At 41.1% G+C, this 17470-nt stretch overlaps 1 protein-coding gene across 4 annotated transcripts in view; it reads left to right on the top strand.

The window, feature by feature from the left end:
• Positions 1 to 17470, top strand: part of RPGR (retinitis pigmentosa GTPase regulator) — a 38064-nt gene that overhangs the window by 5951 nt on the left and 14643 nt on the right. For 3 of the 4 annotated variants that reach the window (XM_035114671.3, XM_035114669.3, XM_088667800.1), the window contains exons 6-13: positions 1077 to 1226; positions 1877 to 2035; positions 3449 to 3604; positions 5221 to 5345; positions 6155 to 6340; positions 7018 to 7204; positions 8066 to 8169; positions 12407 to 12472. In XM_035114671.3, the coding sequence (XP_034970562.3) occupies positions 1077 to 1226; positions 1877 to 2035; positions 3449 to 3604; positions 5221 to 5345; positions 6155 to 6340; positions 7018 to 7204; positions 8066 to 8169; positions 12407 to 12472 (1133 nt within the window). Of the gene's footprint in view, positions 1 to 1076; positions 1227 to 1876; positions 2036 to 3448; positions 3605 to 5220; positions 5346 to 6154; positions 6341 to 7017; positions 7205 to 8065; positions 8170 to 12406; positions 12473 to 13080; positions 15799 to 17470 lie in introns of those variants that run through there. The other variant, XM_088667802.1, reaches the window with a different exon arrangement.

Genomic DNA, 17470 nt, shown 5'->3' with positions numbered 1-17470 from the left:
ATATTTTCCAGTTGACATTTGTGGAAGCCTGATAAAAAAGATCACTTTGCATCTATCCAAGGACAAATGTATTGTTGCAAATACTAGGTGAAAATGTCGGCGATTTTGACAGCTTGATACAGGTTTCCAGAAACATCCTTACTTGGCTCCTAGTTCTTGACTGAGAGGTACATCGTTGAACAGCAAATGCTTTGCTTAACTCTTTGGAAAGTATCCTGCCCTACAGTTATTTATCAGGTTCTCCTATAATTTTAGGGGAAATTTTTGTGAGTATCCAAATTATTATGAACCTATTTAGGTGTATAATAGCATATATTTATATTCAAGGGTGTCTTCCTAGGCCCTTTGTAGCTTGACAGTTTGACTACCACAGTCTCCTAGCTTTCAGATTGAACCGCTCCTAAATGTAGCCATTTTCTATGTAATTTACTCCAATTTCATTGCTGTCTTGATTTAAGAGAGAAATAAGTTTAGATAGGAGGGCATAACATTTAGCAATCTGTTTCCAGATACAACATGCTGTTTCTTATGCATGCCGGGGTGGTGGTGGTGGTGGTTATGGATCCAGTGAAGTTTTTACTGTGATTTTTGAAATGCAGCTCTCTATCATTTCAAGATGCTTTTAAAATTCCCCTCCACCAAACTCCTCGGGTTTAAAATGCCCTATGTTGTATTGCAAGAACTGCATTTCAGGAATCACAATATTGAGGTGTTGCTGTAAATTGGAAATACCATGTATGGGGTATGCTACCTCCACGAACTCATTCCAGTTGCCCTGCACAATTTCAGTGGTTAGTGTCTCATGGAGATTTCTGCATGATGTAGAATGCTGGAAATCAGGATTCTAAACTGCATGGGGAGCCCACATGGGTAGAAGTTGGCTCTCTGCTTCTTACAGTTGCCCTCAAACTTGTGGAGGGAAAGGGGTTTTACAAAGCACAACAGCCATGATATAGTGGCCACGTAAGCCGTGAATAGTACTTACATGGTCACTAGATCATGGATCCTAGGTTTTGTAATGCCAACTTATTTAAATAAGTAAATAATACACTTACAAAACTCTCTTTTCTTTTAAGAGGATGGACAGCTTTTTATGTGGGGGGACAATTCCGAAGGACAAATTGGTTTGGCTGACGAAGCTAATGCATATGTTCCTCATCAAGTGGATGTTGGTAAACCCATTTCCTGGATCTCTTGTGGATACTACCACTCCGCCTTAATAACACGTAAGTGTGGAAATCTGGAGAGATGCAGAGGTGTGGTGTACTTTCAATCATTAAATCCGATTAAGCCCCTTATAGTAGTTTGGGATTAGATTGCCTGTCATTACTTGGTTAAGAGTTTGGATTCTGTTTTTGCTTGGATATACTGTATGCTACTAATTTGGTGATGGTCAGACTCTTATAAAGTATTGATCATGAACCTATTAATCTCTGCAAAGATGGTTTGGGCTTATTATTTGGGGAAAGCATAATCCTTAACATACAGATAGCTGAGATAAATAAACTGACAGATTCTGCACACAGAAGGTACGGGTTTTGAGCATTAACTACTGTAGTGGGGAAATGGTAATGGAATTTATTGACTGTTGAAATAAGATCAGTAGTCATATAAAGCTGGTAAGGAATTTATTTCTGTAATCTGATCTTTCTGCAATTTGTGCAGAGTTGTTGCAATATAGTTTAATGATGATGATGATTAATAATAATCTAATCTAGTGATGGGCCTGTAGTCTAAAAATAAAGTGGTGGTGTGTTTAAGTTTAAATACAGTCCTGTTTTATAAGATAACATTTGTCATAAAGGAGACATGCAAAAAAAACCCTCTTTTGTCCTAGCCTTTGTCTCAGTCTTGCTGCTTTGTTGTTTTCTTACAGGAGATGGAGAACTTTATACTTTTGGGGAGCCTGAGAATGGAAAACTAGGTCTTTCAAAAGAGCAACTGAAAAACTACAAGGTGCCACAACTTGTTTCTGGAATTTCTGGTAGGGCCAATAAGGTTGCCTGTGGAGGAGGACACACAGTAGTGCTTGCAGGTATACCAGCTTCTTCTCAAATTGTGGGCTCATGTTTTAATCCCCACAGTCCTAAACTGCTGAATCCACACATTTAAATGGGTCCACCTACATACCACTTAGCATATTGGATGCTGTATGTCAAAGATGGTGGAGACGATTATGAAATAGCTGCTTAGTTTCTTTTGAAATAATTTAGCAAAATTAATTTGCAAGGTGTCAGTGGCAAATGGATGTAGTGATGGAAATTGTAGAGCAAAACCAAATAAATAAAAGTTATTTAAAAGTGATGGAAGAAGGGGAAGAATTGGCTAAGAAAGGGGACAGTGTGAAGCATCTGTCTAGAGGCAGGTCCACACCATACATTTAATGCACTTTCAACACATATTTAAAACACATGAGTTTCCCCCAAAGGTTCTTGGGAACTGTGGTTTTTCCCACACAGAAGTTCCCAGCATCTTTAACGAAGTATAGTTCCCAGGATTCTTTGGGGGAAGTCATGTGCATTAAATATACCTATTATGTGATTTAAATGTATGGTGTGGATCTGCTCATGTTCAGTGGTCCTCTTATATGATGTAGAGTTTTAGTGCGGGGTTTACACCATTTGCACATATGCACAGTACTAGAACTAGTAGCTAAATTAGCTGTTAGTCTGGTGGTGATTTTACATTACCAAAGCAGAGACAGTGAAAAGCCAACAACATTCAGGCCTGTGGCATGCTACTACTCAGGCTGAATCCTATGTGTTCTGGTTGATTCTTATTACTGACTTGACTAGGCTGAGATGTTAGTGAGACTAGACCCTGCATAAGGGAATAGGGGTAAAGGTGTTTACTATTCTAAATAACATCTAACCCTCTTACTGAGGCTTTTAAACAGGTGTAGATTTTTGTTTTGTTTTGTTTTGTTTCCTTGTTTTGTTTTGTTTTGTTTTTGCTTCTGTATCTTCCAGCAGAGGGAGCTTTAATATTTTATTTAGTATAATTATTCTTACAGTGATATTATGGTTTTAAATATATTGGTTATTCTCATTTTTAAAAATCTGTCTCTCATTATCTTTAGTTTTAATTACAAGGCCTGGTGTACGCATCACATTGAACCATAGGCTAAAACAAAATGTGGTTTAGTGTGAACATGCTGCTCAATTCCAGTGGTGCTTCTCCTTCACTCCTGCTGATGTGCAGTAGACATATGAAGTGTTGTTTCCTCCAAACCACAAGCAGAAAATCAAGAACAATTCTTGGTTACTACTCAACTACTCATTGATGGTTGGAAGAGACATACCTGTGTTCAGATGACATGACAAGTCACATTCTGTAGCATGCCAGGAATTGGGGAGGAACAGCATGGGAACTTTTGAGCAGTGTGCACTAGGAAACTCGGAGGATGGAAAACTATGGATAGAATATTAATCTCATGTATGTTTTTCAGAGGGGAAGGTCTACACATTTGGCCTTGGCCAATATGGGCAGCTTGGACATGGTACATTCATTTTTGAAATTTCTGAACCAAAGATAGTGGATTATTTGAGAAAGCATAAAATCTGTAACATTGCCAGTGGGGAAAACCATACAGCTGTAGTAACAGGTATGTATGTGGTTAGCTGTGAAATACATTTGCAATGCTATTGGTGTATTTTTGTACATAATACAAAATTTTCCTGTTTTTAAATCTGCCAGGTCACAGAGAGATGCGTAAAACTTTTCCTATGAAACATTTTAAATAAAATTTTCTCAAATTAAGACTCAGAACAGCTGAAAGGGACACTCTGGGGCTAAGGGCAAGTTATATAAACAGAAACTCGAGGGAGTACCATTGAAGAAAGCAATGCTTCTGTTGTTTGAATCAATTGTTCCTGCTGAAGGGGTCTTTCTGAGTTTGATGGAGCCTTAAGCAACAGAGGGACTTGGAATAATATGTGTTTGTATTTGTTTGCGGTTCAGGGAAGCAGGGTAAGAGTGTCCTTTTATAAGTTACCAAATATTAAATATGTATAAATGGAGGTGACAAGACCCTGGTGGCCTTAATCATATTTCATAGTAATTCTTATCTATATGTAGTTTATTAAACAAAACAAAAAACCACGCAACATGTACAGCACAGTCCTATACATGCCTCCTCAAAATGGATCTCAATAAATTCAATGGGGTATACTCTCTGGTGTGAATATTGCAGTGACATTTGCTTAGTTCATATTCAGTGGCCAAGCCATGGGCTGAGCATTGGGTCGTGCTTGAGGTTTGTGTGCTCTTTCCTCCACAATGTTTCCTTCACATGCTTTGACATACTCCCTGGTGCAGGCAAGCCATAATTGGTAATTAAGTCTGAACTGACAAACTGTGGTATGCCTACAAATTAGAATGGGAATCCATAGGTTCATGATGCATATGTGTGGTTTAACCCATTCTTATGATTTTAATGGAAATTGCAAACCAGGCAAGAATACCAGCGGCAGCTGCTGAAGTGTTTAGACAGGCTTAATGGGAAGCACTCTTTTCAGAAGAGTGCAAAACCTGGCGTGTAGTACTCAGTTACCAATCGTGAGTACACATCTTAATTTAATGAAGTCATCAAGATTGCTGAATAAATCTCCACACTGTGCAATAAATATATTCACCAGATGTGTTTTCCTGTTCATATGCTAATTTTATTTAAGCCTAATTAATGTAATTCAAAAGATACATGACCCTTCTGCTAATGATGCTAGCGGTTTTTCTGCTGCAAATCTATTTTCTGATCAGCTTGCCTTCTCTAGTTTCAACAGCTTGTATGTACTTCCTATAGATTTGGGTCAGTAGCTGTCCTTTTTTCATGGCCTTAATGGTCCTAGTGGTTGATGAAGATTTAGTATATCTACTCTTGATACTTGGAGCACTAACTCCTTATTTTTACTGATTCAATGGTTCCATTAGGAAGCAATTGACATCGAAAACTTGAGAATGTCAACATTCCATAATATTCAAATGTAATAATATTATGAACATCATTTTCATAGCTATATGTTTACATTACCCAGATTAACTTGTTTTTTTCCTTCCTCTAGTGAAAAAACTTATGTTTCAGGTAGAAATACTTATTTCAGAATTCTTGCTCTTGGAAAGAAAGTGATTCTCCTTTCTAAGTAGTTGTTGTGGCTTCACACACTGCTTTTTACACACTGCTGCATTACATGTTAGTAAACATGCTTCTTTCTCCACATTTAGAGAATGGCCTTATGTATACCTTTGGAGATGGACGGCATGGCAAATTAGGACTTGGGGAAGAAAATTACACCAATCAATTTTTTCCTACACTATGTTCCAATTTTTGGGGGTTTGCTATACAGTTGGTAAGGCTTCATTTTTTTCTTCATTCTCTGAAATACTAATTCAGTATATCTCATGTTGTACTTAAAGGTTCCATATTTAGAGGTCATCCATATATTTATACTGTGCTATATTTTTTAATTGTAGATGAGCACTGGAGACATTAGTATTTCTTGGTATGTCTTTTTTAAATAATTTGTTTACTTTTTCTGTTTAGATAGAAAAATAGATTTGTATAAGTTGTTTCTTTGTGATCAAAGCCAGTGCTGCACTGTGTGCACTGTAAACTGTTTGAAGGAATGCACATCTTTAAGCAAATTTATTAGATTCTACAACAGATTCTTAGATTTCCGTACAGCAGTTGGGATATAAACCTCCGCTACTTAATGGATTTTTTGACATCAAGGCTACGATCAAGGCTACACCCAGCATGTCGCTATTTTGCCAAAATAATCATATTAGGGTGAGGTATCAAAACAAGTTTGCCAAAAGGCACACTTTTTCTAGCCCTTCCACAATTGCTTCACGGACAGAGTGAGGGTGAGTTAAGTCTCCCTGAGACAATCACATAGAAAAAGAGCACCACCAAATGGTAATCTCACACCAATATCTCATTTCTTTCCATTTAGAGTCTCATATTTGTCACGATGACCTTGCTCAAAATACTATGATTTGGAAATGATGCATAACATGTGTTGAGTGACTGTAATGATGAAAGTTCTGAAGATTGTACCAAATCATTAGGAGTGTACTTTCTGCTTAGGTTTCTCCTTCCTATGTACCTGCAAAGTTTACAGCCTCCATTAATCCCTGCATTGACTTTGTACTGTAGGTTTCCTGTGGTGGTTGTCATATGCTAGTTTTTGCCACACCGAGGCCTAAAGAACTGGGTGAAACTCATGTGACAGACCAAAAGGAACACCACTTGTCTGCTGTGGTCTCTGAAGTGGGTGGAGATGCATTAGTAATAGACACCTTCCATCGGACGTTATCAGCACGCTTGCGGCGGAGAGCAAAGGTATATTTTAAACTGTCTCTACTGAGCTTCAAAAAAGTCAAAAGACATCATGATCACACCTAGTTGCCATGCAACAAATCACCTCCAGGGGCAGTGCAGGCTGTATACGCCAAAGGCCAAGAGATTCACTAGGAAACACTTGGAGGAGAACTGCTTGACTTTCAGTATTAAAATTTCCAGGCAGCTGTACAATAAAATACTGAGATCCAAGATGGTAAACCTCCCTAAGTTTTTTTTAATTGAAAAGTGCTATGAAAATATCTGTATTATAAGTAAATAAATAAATAGCATATCAAACTTCCATGCTACTATCTGTAGTTGACTGGTAATTTATTGTGATAATAATTCCTTTACAGTATTATGTCTTTCTTTAACTGAACAGTAGGTGCAGCCTCTACCTTGCATGATTGTAGTTTTACTGATACATGCAGTTTGAACTTACTATAGCCTTGGTATTTTCATCTGTCCTGAATCTGGCCAGGGAAGACCCAGCACACATTGTAGATGGTTTTCTGACTTCAAGCATTACTGCACTGTAGGCAGATTCACAGTGCTCATTCTAGGAAAATGAAAAGCAAACACTGCTCTCAATCTACCCTGCATTGTATCACTGTCCTTTATTGGTTACCTTGAAGTGTCTCAAAAGCTGCTATGCTTTCTTTTAACCCTTTCACAAGGACAAATCACCGGAACAGGTTAATCGGCTGGTACGAACACTTCCTCCATTAGGAGAAGGTCCTTCAAAGCTTGCATCCTGTGCCATCAGCAACACTATTCCCCTTGGTATACTCAGATCAAACCACCTTGACTCAGAGGCAGCTAATGGAAGTCAAGGCACCCAATCTGCTTTGGATGGTGAAACAGGTAAACTAATTTTTTATCATTAGTTTCTGTTATGCTCCTATAAATCATTTGTGGGGTTTTTTTTTAGCATCAGAGGTCCTTAAAACTGCAATGCAGTAATCACTTAGAGTCTCACTTGCTGAGATACTGAGCAACATAAATACAGGACAAGTGCAATACATCTACATTTGAAGTCACTTGGCAGGGTTATGTGATTGGATTTTTTCCCTTTCCACCATGGGCTCATTTGCCTGCCACTGAAAATTTAGCTCATAGTTTACTGTGAGCATGCCAACCTGAGTGTTCAGAAGAAACTACAATTCCAGGCTTAGCATGATGTCTGGACCAGAGACTGTAGTTTGCTTTGCTCCATACAAACCAAGATCTGTACTTAAGTTTTGCTTTTGACTTACGGATTGTGGTTTGTTTGAGCAAAACAAACTGCTATATCTGTTTCAGACATAACATAAAGTCATGGTCTGTGGTTTCTTTCTCCCAAGTGCTAGTAGGAAGGAGAAAATTGGCCCAGACTGCATGTTCATGGTAAACCATTAACTATTGTTTAACCAGACATGTGAACTGGGCCATGAGAGATCCATGCTTTTTTGCTTGCTTTTCTCAATTAAATAAGCCTCCCCGCCTCCATATTTGCTGCCATTTGACCCATAGGGCAAGCAAAATATGTAGGCATCATTATGGACAGAAAACACATTCTTCCTTTTATTTCATTTACAGAAACAAGGTTACTCCTCCTGCCAGTTGGGACTGCCAGGAACCCTTCTGTTTCATTTCTTTCTCGGTAATTAGAGGAGCATCCAGACTTCCTTTTCTTCAAATAAGTGCATACATGAATAACTGCATATCCTGTATTTTGTTTTAAAGGAGATAAGAAAGAGGAGAGCAATGATGTAGAGAGCTCAGCAGAAGATGATTCAGATGAAAATGAGGGTAGAACCCTTGGGAACACCACAGATGTCTTGAATATGGTAATATTTGTTTATTTATTTATTTAGTCTCCACAGATCTCAGGGGGCTCACAACATAAAAATACAATATAAAAACACAAAATACATGATAAAAACACGAACAAAACATCCCACAAACTAACAACCCCCTCCCACAAACACATCTACTACTAGTGATTGTATTTATACTTTGGTTTGTGGCTGAGGTATAACTGTTTTCCTGTGGCGTGTCCGGTGGCAGTAGCAGCAGCAGGAAGAGCACAGGAATCTTTCCTGGGCCACTGTCACACTCCTCAGTTACAATATACCAGTGTTTCTCAACCTTTTTTGGGCCAAGGCACACTTGTTCCATGAAAAAAATCACGAGGCACACCACCATTAAAAAAGTTAAAAAATTTAACTCTGTGCCGCCCTATATTGACTATATAATTATGACTGTAAGAAACACTTGCCAATTGCTGTGTTGGTTGCAATCTCCTGTAATAAGGCTTCACAAGCCGCTGATTTCTCTGCCAGCACAATCCTTTGCTCAGCAAGTTTCAGGTTGAGCTCATCCAGCCAGCTTCTTTAAGTTTGTCTAAAACCACCCTCCCGTGGTGGTGGCTGTTGAGAGCTGTGCTCGCCCCGTGTCGTGACCCGGCCGGCTTCCTTTCCGGCGGGTTAGTGTCTGCTATTGGCGGCCGCCAGGCACGTGACAATGCAAATCGCCCTTCTCGTCGCCGCACGTCGCGGCACACCAGCCAGCGTCTTGACAGCGGTTGAGAAACGCTGCAATATACAGTGGTACCTCTACTTACGAATGTTTCTACTTACGAATGGAGCTCCGTCCGCCATCTTGGATACGGTTTAGATAGGATTCTTTCTACTTACGAATTTTTAGATAGGATTTTTTCTACTTACGAATTTTTTCTCCCAATGCATTCCTATGGGATTCGACTTACAATTTTTTTCTACTTACAAATGTGCGTTTGGAACGCATTAAATTCGTAAGTAGAGGTACCACTGTATAGAGAAAATGGTTTAATATGGACATAATCAACTATGGTTTCAAGGGCGTAGCCAGGATCAAAACTAGGGGGGGGCAAGCCATGATCATTCAGGGGCGGGGCCACAAAGTGGGAACGTGGGCGGGGCTACAGGGCCAGCTGGCCTGGCGACATCGTGGTGGCAGCAGCGGCCACCTTGTGCTTCTGGGGCTGGCAACGGCGGCGGCTACCCTGCTTGGCTGGAGAGGACGGGAGGGTCGGGCAGGCAAGAGGGGGTGACAGGGTGGGCGAGGGCAAGGCAAGGCACGGCCGCAGTCACGACGGCTCCGAGGCGTTGCTGCATATCAGCATAATATTTCAACCATGTTGTGGGTTCAAGCCCCACCTTAGGAAAAAATTCCTGCATTGCAGGGGGTTGGACTAGATGACCCTTGTGGTCCCTTCCGACTACAATTCTATGATTCTATTGATATATTGCCATAGCATATGCATCATTCTGCTTTCTTGAATTGTCCTACTCCTAGGCATAGCAGCCAACTCCTAGAGGCCTAGGTGCCTCCCCCCCCCCAATTACTAGTAAATACCGTATGTGAAAGAGTCATCCCCCCCATGTTGATGGGCTTTCTATGTGGGGCTTATCTACCCCCCCCCCCATATTTTATTAAGAATGGAAGAGGGAGGGAAGGAAGGAAGAAATAGAGAGAGGGATAACTCATATTTGTGGGTGCCTCTGGGTGACGCTGTGATGCTGGAACTCTGCAGCAAGAGGACGGGAGGGTCGGGCAGGCGAGAGGGGGTAGCAGGGCGGGTGAGGGCGAGGGAAGGCACGGCCGCAGTCACGACAGCTCCGAGGCGTTGCTGCATATCAGCATAATATTTCAACCATGTTGTGGGTTCAAGCCCCACCTTGGGGGAAAAATCCTGCATTGCAGGGGGTTGGACTAGATGACCCTTGTGGTCCCTTCCGACTACAATTCTATGATTCCATTGATATATTACCATAGCATATGCATCATTCTGCTTTCTTGAATTGTCCTACTCCTAGGCATAGCAGCCAAATCCTAGAGGCCTAGGTGCCTCACCCCCCCCCCCAATTACTGGTAAATACCGTATTTGAAAGAGTCACCCCCCCATTTTGATGGGCTTTCTATGTGGGGCTTATCTGCCCCCCCCCAGTATTTTATTAAGGATGGAAGAGGGAGGGAAGGAAGGAATAATAGAGAGAGGGATACCTCATATTTGTGGGTGCCTCTGGGTGATGCTGTGAAGCTGGAACTCTGCAGCAAGAGGATGGGAGGGTCGGGCAGGGGAGAGGGGGTGGCAGGGCAGGCGAGGGCGAGGCAAGACAGGGCCGCAGTCTCGATGGCTCCGAGGCGTTGCTGCATATCAGCATAATATTTCAACCATGTTGTGGGTTCAAGCCCCACATTGGGGAAAAATTCCTGCATTGCAGGGGGTTGGACTAGATGACCCTTGTGGTCCCTTCCGACTACAATTCCATGATTCTATTGATATATTACCATAGCATATGCATGATTCTGCTTTCTTGAATTGTCCTAGGCATAGCAGCCAACTCCTAGAGGCCTAGGTGCCTCCCCCCCCCAAAAGAAATTACTGGTAAATACTGTATTTTAAAGAGTCCTCCCCCCCCCCATGTTGATGGGCTTTCTATGTGGGGCTTATCTGCCCCCCCCCCAGTATTTTATTGAGGATGGAAGAGGGAGGAAAGGAAGGAAGAAATAGAGAGAGGGATAACTCACATTTGTGGGTGCCTCGGGCTGACGCTGTGATGCTAGAACTCTGCAGCAAGAGGAAGATACCGGTACACCTGTACAGGAGCCTTGTAAGCAGCTTTCTCTCTGCTTGATTTACAGCAGGCACGTCCAAGAGGTAGATTGTGATCTACCAGTAGATCACTGGATGTCTGTGGTAGATCACTGCTAGATCACTGGCACCCCTAAAAAAAGCTCACCCAAATTTTTCCTCCTCCCTAAAAAAAGCTGAACTATGACCTGAAGCCCTAAACAAAAATGGGCCTCCCTCCCTCCTAAAAGAAGCTCAACAAGTTTGACCTAAACCCCCCAAAACAGGGCTTCCCTTCCTTAAAAAAACTCAACAGCTTTGACCTGAACCCCCCAAAAGGGGGTAGATCACTCCCAGTTTTTAACTCTGTGAGTAGATCAGAGTCTCTTGGGAGGTGGCCACCCCTGATTTACAGTATACAGATGCAGGAGGAGGGGCAGACTGGAACACCAATGCTTTTTATAAACATCACTGTGTCTATCAAAGCTACAGCCCCCCTCTGCACCCTCATTAAATCGCCAATAGAACTGTTAATGCGATCCCTGAATGCCCATTAACAACTCCCACTGAATAACAATAGGGTGAATAGGGTGGACCTTGCCTGAAGGGATATTCTGCTCCATTGTCTTAACTGCTTAAGTACTGGTAGCCACTTTGCTTTATTTATTTGATGTGTTTTTGTTACAGCTGTGTTCCCGCCCCCAGCAAGTGGAGAGCTGCTCTTGCTAAAGCAAAGCCCTTTCCACTTCAGTTTTTGGAGGGGCAAAGTATTGGTTATGGTCTGTAAAATACAATATTTTTTTGCTTCTAGGGGGGGCAGCTGCCCCCTCCTGCCCCCCCCTGTCTACACCCATGTATGGTTTAGTGTTTCGGGAATGGGCCATGGGCACACGAAAGCTCATACCTATGACGAAAGCTCATACCTATGACAAACTTAGTTGGTCTCTAAGGTGCTACTAGGAGGGTTTTTTTAATTTTTGGTTTCGACAACGTCAGACCAACACTACGTCAGACCAACCTACCTGTAAAAAGTAGGCCTGTTTTAGTAAAGAAAAGTTAAGTCTAGCCACAGTTTAGCTTGGAAACTTAACATTAAACTGTGGTTTCTTAAAAACTGAAACAAGAACTTCCAGTCTCCTTGCAACTGCTGGAGAGGGAGAGTGTGGTGCACAAGCCCAAGTCCATTTTGGTTTTACTGGGGACCTCTGTAGTTTAGTATCTAGGTAGCAAGAAAATTTGCATACTTCTGGGTAAATGTTTTGCATTAATGTTAGTTAAAAGGATCATGTAGGAGGGGATGGGAAAAACCTCTGCCTGAGATCTTGGAGAACTGCTACCCCTCACAGTAGACAGTAATGTGTATCTAATGTTGTTTTGTTAGTTCATGAGTTCATGAATGTGTATCTAATGTTGTTTTGTTAGCTAGTTGCTGTTACTGTATTTACTACTCATATTAAAATATTTTCCAGACCCACGTGATGAGAGTGAATCCCGATGACCATTCCTTAGAGTTAGCACCAGTACAAAAACAGAAGGTACTGCCAATTTATATATGTATTTTATTTTTATTTATTTGCTTATTTTTTTTAAAAAAAATATTTTATCTAAAAAGTGGTTATCTTTCCTTTTGCTATAAAACATTAACTACAGTAACCCTACTGATTCTAGTTTTAAAAAACCCAAAACAGGTAAATTTTAAATATGCCTTAAATAAGAGTTGTCACATAAAACAATTTTATTGCATCTTTTGTTTCCAGGAAGAATGTATTTAGGATAAGGGCAAATCTTTCCCCACACCAGGTTGCTTTTCTGGTTATTACTAGCGAAAGGTTTATATACATTGTTGTTATTTTCAAAATACAACCTATTTTGAGCATTATACTTTTTCATCAGGGGGCTGCAATGGGAAAAGTGGGCAGGAGAATCCTGCTGTGCAAGTGGAATTGTGCTTATGCTTCTCTGGATCTTGCCTATTTTCTTCCTCATCTTTTTTGTTACCTTCATTTATGATCATCTTCCATCCTGTCAAGCTGCTTATATTCCTTTTCATGTTGTGATTTATTTGCCTTTTGTCTTTCTCTCATTTTATTTGTAACACTCTCCTTTCTTTTCCCCCCCTTTTCTTGCTTCCCATGTGGAGTAGAAGAAAAATAAAAATGGGAAACTGGATATTCATGGTAAGGGTGGGATGAAAGAGTCTGTTCCTCCCCGAGTTCAGAAGGGTTTGGAATTGGGTGGCACATCTTCTCAAGTGGAACCTATACATTCAGAGTGTCTAGGAAAGGATCCCAATTTAGAAAAAAGTTTTTATGATGCTTTTGTGAGGAAAATTAAGGCTGGTAAAAAGTACTCAAAAAGTAAGTCTGCGCAGGCCATTACTGTTAGGGGACTGAAGCCTGACACTGACCAGGCTATTAAAAAAGAATTTAAAGTAGCAAAAAAGGGAAAATTCGACCAAGTAAATTCTAGTTCAACCCCTCAGGAGCTGCCATTCAGCCATGCTAGGGATGGTATGATAGAAAAACACTATGTGGATTGCCAGGGAAATAAAGCAGACACTAAAGTAGTGAAATCTGATAAATATGGCAAAATATATGAGCAAGGTAAAGAAAACAATGAAAAACAGAGAGAGTTTAAACTCAAGGAAATATTTATGAAGCAAACAGCAGTAAGTGTGTCATCATCTTCAAGTGAGGAAACTAGTAATGAGTCAGCAAAATATGTTCTTCAGATAAACCAGTATAATTATGGCAAAATAACAAAGAGAGAAATGGATGTAGAAAACCGAAATATAAATTGGGAGAAGGAGCAAAATAAAGAAAAGGAGTGTTTTGAAGATACCAGTATGCAAACTCAGAGTGAGGAGAATGAAAATATAGATAGTTCAGATAAGGCTGCCAAGTTAGAAGAAGAAAATCTTGAAAGTAAGCAAGACAGTGAAGAATGTGGAGTGGTTGCAGAAGAAGCTGAAAACGAAGAGGGGGAGCAAGATGGAAAAAATGACAGTGAAGTAGAATCTGAAGGAGAAGAAGGTGAAAATGAATCAAATAAAGAAGATGACTCCATAGCCATCGATAGAGATGAAGAAGTTAAGATGCAGTCTAAAGCAGAAAATGTGGATAGGCTGGAGAAAGAGGTGGAAGAAGGGAATGTTGACACAGATTTTGAACTGCAAGAGGAAGAAGCAGAAGAAGATATAGATGAGGCTATAATGGAAGAAAAATATGAAAACACAGAGGAGGGTGAATTTGTAAAGGAAATTGAGGTGGTAGAGGAGGAGCAAGAGAAGAATGAATGCGTGGAAGAGGAGAAAGAAAAAGAGAGCAAGAGTGAAGAGAGGGAGAAGGAAGAAGTGACAAGGGAGGAAGAAGTGGGAGTAGGGGAAGAAGATGACAGGAAGGAGGATATAGGAGGAAAAGAGGGGGAGGAGGAAGAAGAAGGAAATGAAGGGGAAGAGGAAGAAGAAGGAAAAGAAGGGGAAGAGGGAGGAGGAGGAAAAGAGGGGGAGGAGGAAGAAGGAAAAGAGGGGGAGGAGGAAGGAAAAGAGGAGGAGGAAGAAGAAGGGGCAGAAGCAGAGGAGGAAGAAATTAAGGCAGAGGAAGGAGAAGAAGGGGTGGAGATGGAGGAGGGAGAGGAGGAGGAAGAAGAAGAAACTGGAGGAGAGGAAGAAGAGGGAGAAGGAGAGGAGGAGGAGGAAGCAGAGGAGGAGGAAGAAGAAGTGGAGGAAGAGGAAGAAGAGGAGGAGGAAGAAGTGGAGGAAGAGGAAAAAGAGGAGGAGGAGGAGGAGGAGGAGGAAGAAGAAGAAGAAGAAGAAGAAGAAGAAGAAGAAGAAGAAGAAGAAGAAGAAGAAGAAGAAGAAGAAGAAGAAGAAGAAGAAGAAGAAGAAGAAATGGTGAAGGGAGATGAGGAGGAGGAAGGAGAAAATGAAGAGGAAGATGTGGAAGAAGAATCAGAAGCTGAAGAGGGTCAGGAAGAAGCTGAGGAAGGGGAAGAAGGCAGGGAGGAGGAAGACAAAAGAGAAGAGGAAGAAGATGAGCATGTAGAGGAAGAAAAAGCTGTCCAGAAAACCAAAGGTCATAAACATCAAGAAAATAATAAAAGAAAACAGGAGACATATGATAAAATAAAAAGCTCTAAACAAAGGGTGACATCAAAACATGCTGTGAATGGTCTACAAAATTCACAATTTTGGAACAATGTGCTACCACATTATTTGACACTAAAGTAGCCCTGAAGCTCGATTTTACATGGAAATTTTGTATAGGGAATTGTAATACAGTGGTACCTCGGGTTACAAACGCTTCAGGTTACAAACTCCGCTAACCCAGAAATAGTACCTCAGGTTAAGAACTTTGTTTCAGGATGAGAACAGAAATCGTGCTCTGGCGGTGCGGTGGCAGCAGGAGGCCCCATTAGCTAAAATGGTGCTTCAGGTTTGGAACAGTTTCAGGTTAAGAACGGACCTCCGGAATAAATTAAGTTCTTAACCAGAGGTACCACTGTACAGTACTATGTCAAAATTTATATTTATTTTTTAATGATTTTTTTACTTGCCATTTTATATAAATTCCTCAAATTTCAACTTCATAAAACACACTAAAAGCAGTCTTGTGCTGTGACAAATCTGCCAGTGAGAACCAGGTGCCATGTTCAAATTAGGAGATCTCCGCTGTTTCAGATCAGTGCTGTTTCACTGTTGAGTTTTTGAACATTGCATGGTCACAAAAGCTGTGTATGGTGTGTAGACTAAAGGTTTTCTTGTACTGAAAAAAAAATACTCCATGCGTTCCTTCTTTTGACGTACTGTTTCAAGACACACTTGCTGGCTATCTCAGCATGGCAGTCCTATTTGGGGGCGGGGGGGTAAAACTGAAAGAACAGTGGCATGCCTAAGACAGTAGAGCTCTCTGGCCCTACTTCATAAATCTTCTGCAAGAAATGGTGGAAAGGGAAAGGTGAATGAAACCGGGTATTGGTGACAACCCCCTCAAGGGCCAGATAAGCTAGGGGCCAATAAGTGGGAGTGGCTATTTTTTCAGTAATACAGGTTACAGGTTTCCTGCAGGCATCTGGCTGTCTGCTGTTGGACAGAGACTGGGATCCAAAGAGCTCTTTAGGCATGCTCAAAGGGCTCTCTGGATTTTCTCTCCCAACTGCAGGTGCTTACTGCTTTGCGCTTTTATTGGATATTGCTCTGGAGGGTCCACCAAAGGGAGTGACTATTTAGGGACAAAGAATGCTGGCGTGAAAAGTCATATCTTGCATGCACCATGCACACTGAATCCTACAGACCTTTGGTCTGATCCAGCAAATACAATAGTTTTGCTCTTGCAGCCCTATCCTTAAGCTGCCAGCAGTGCAGCCATGCCATAAGAGAGTGGTGGGGAACTGGTGACCCTGCCGATGTTCTTGGATCCTAGTTCCCATCTTCCCTGACTGTTGGCCATTCTGGCAGGGACTGATGGGAGTTGGAATCCACCACCTTCTGGAGGTCTGCAGGCTCCCTACCCCTGCCCTAAGAATTTGGTTTGTCATCTTATGATAAAAAAACACTTGTTTTGTTTTAAGTTTAGTTTTACAGATGTAAAACAGGATCCCTCAGAGGGCAAAGCATCTTTATATTTATGTTGCCCAATTATGTGTCCAAGAATGTGGCTTCCTTTTTCATTTGTTCAAAACATATTAAGTGCTTCTGTTGTTTTAATACGTTTACTGTGCCTTGTAATAAGTTTTCCAATAAAAATATTAAAATTATGATGCACTTCTTAAAAAAAACATGTTGATGTTTATTCTGATTTATTATTGCTATGCCAGCATATTTATTTGGGACATTTTATTTGGATGTATACTTAGTTGCCTATATGAAAAATGGGAGGAAGGATTGGAGACCCCCAAACCTTGCTGCTGTCGTGGGCAGCTTCAATATCCATACTGGGTCTCCTTGCAGCTCAGGATTTCATCTGAATAATAATTTGATAATAATTTATTATTTATATGCTGCCCACCTTACTGGGTTGCCCCAGCCACTCTGAGAGGCTTCCAGCAAATTATAAAACCACAGTAAAACATCATGTGCTCTGTAACAACCATCATCCTATCTCAAATAACTAGTACCACACATCTAACGAGAGATGCCATTGACTTGTGTGAATCAGCACTTGCTATATTCATGTATAAGGACCACCCCCCCCCCCAATTTTTGAAAATGGGGGGAGATGGCCCAAAGTTGTTGAACTTTTCCCCTCACGCAGCTGTGGGCAGCTGTTTCCCACTCGCAGCGGCTTCAGGTGAAGTTACACTCCCGCCATCCTTTGAAATGTGGGTTAAATTACTGAATTACTTGGAGGTTTCCAGACTGATTCTATCATGTAAAATCTGCTGAAGAAGTCAAGACTTACCCCATGTTTAAAAAGGGGTACATATGAACTGGCCCATTTTGACACTTGACAGTTAAATGAAAGTTAATGCTAGTACTGATTTTGTTGATCCAGGACTCCATAGTCTTCAAAGAGAGATATTGGGTAAAAGGCTGA

Source organism: Zootoca vivipara, chromosome 4, assembly GCF_965207765.1.
Source record: "Zootoca vivipara chromosome 4, rZooViv2.hap1.1, whole genome shotgun sequence".
NCBI lineage: Eukaryota > Metazoa > Chordata > Lepidosauria > Squamata > Lacertidae > Zootoca > Zootoca vivipara.
The sequence above is the reverse complement of the archived record's forward strand: the minus strand, read 5'-3'. Positions and strand labels throughout refer to the sequence as shown.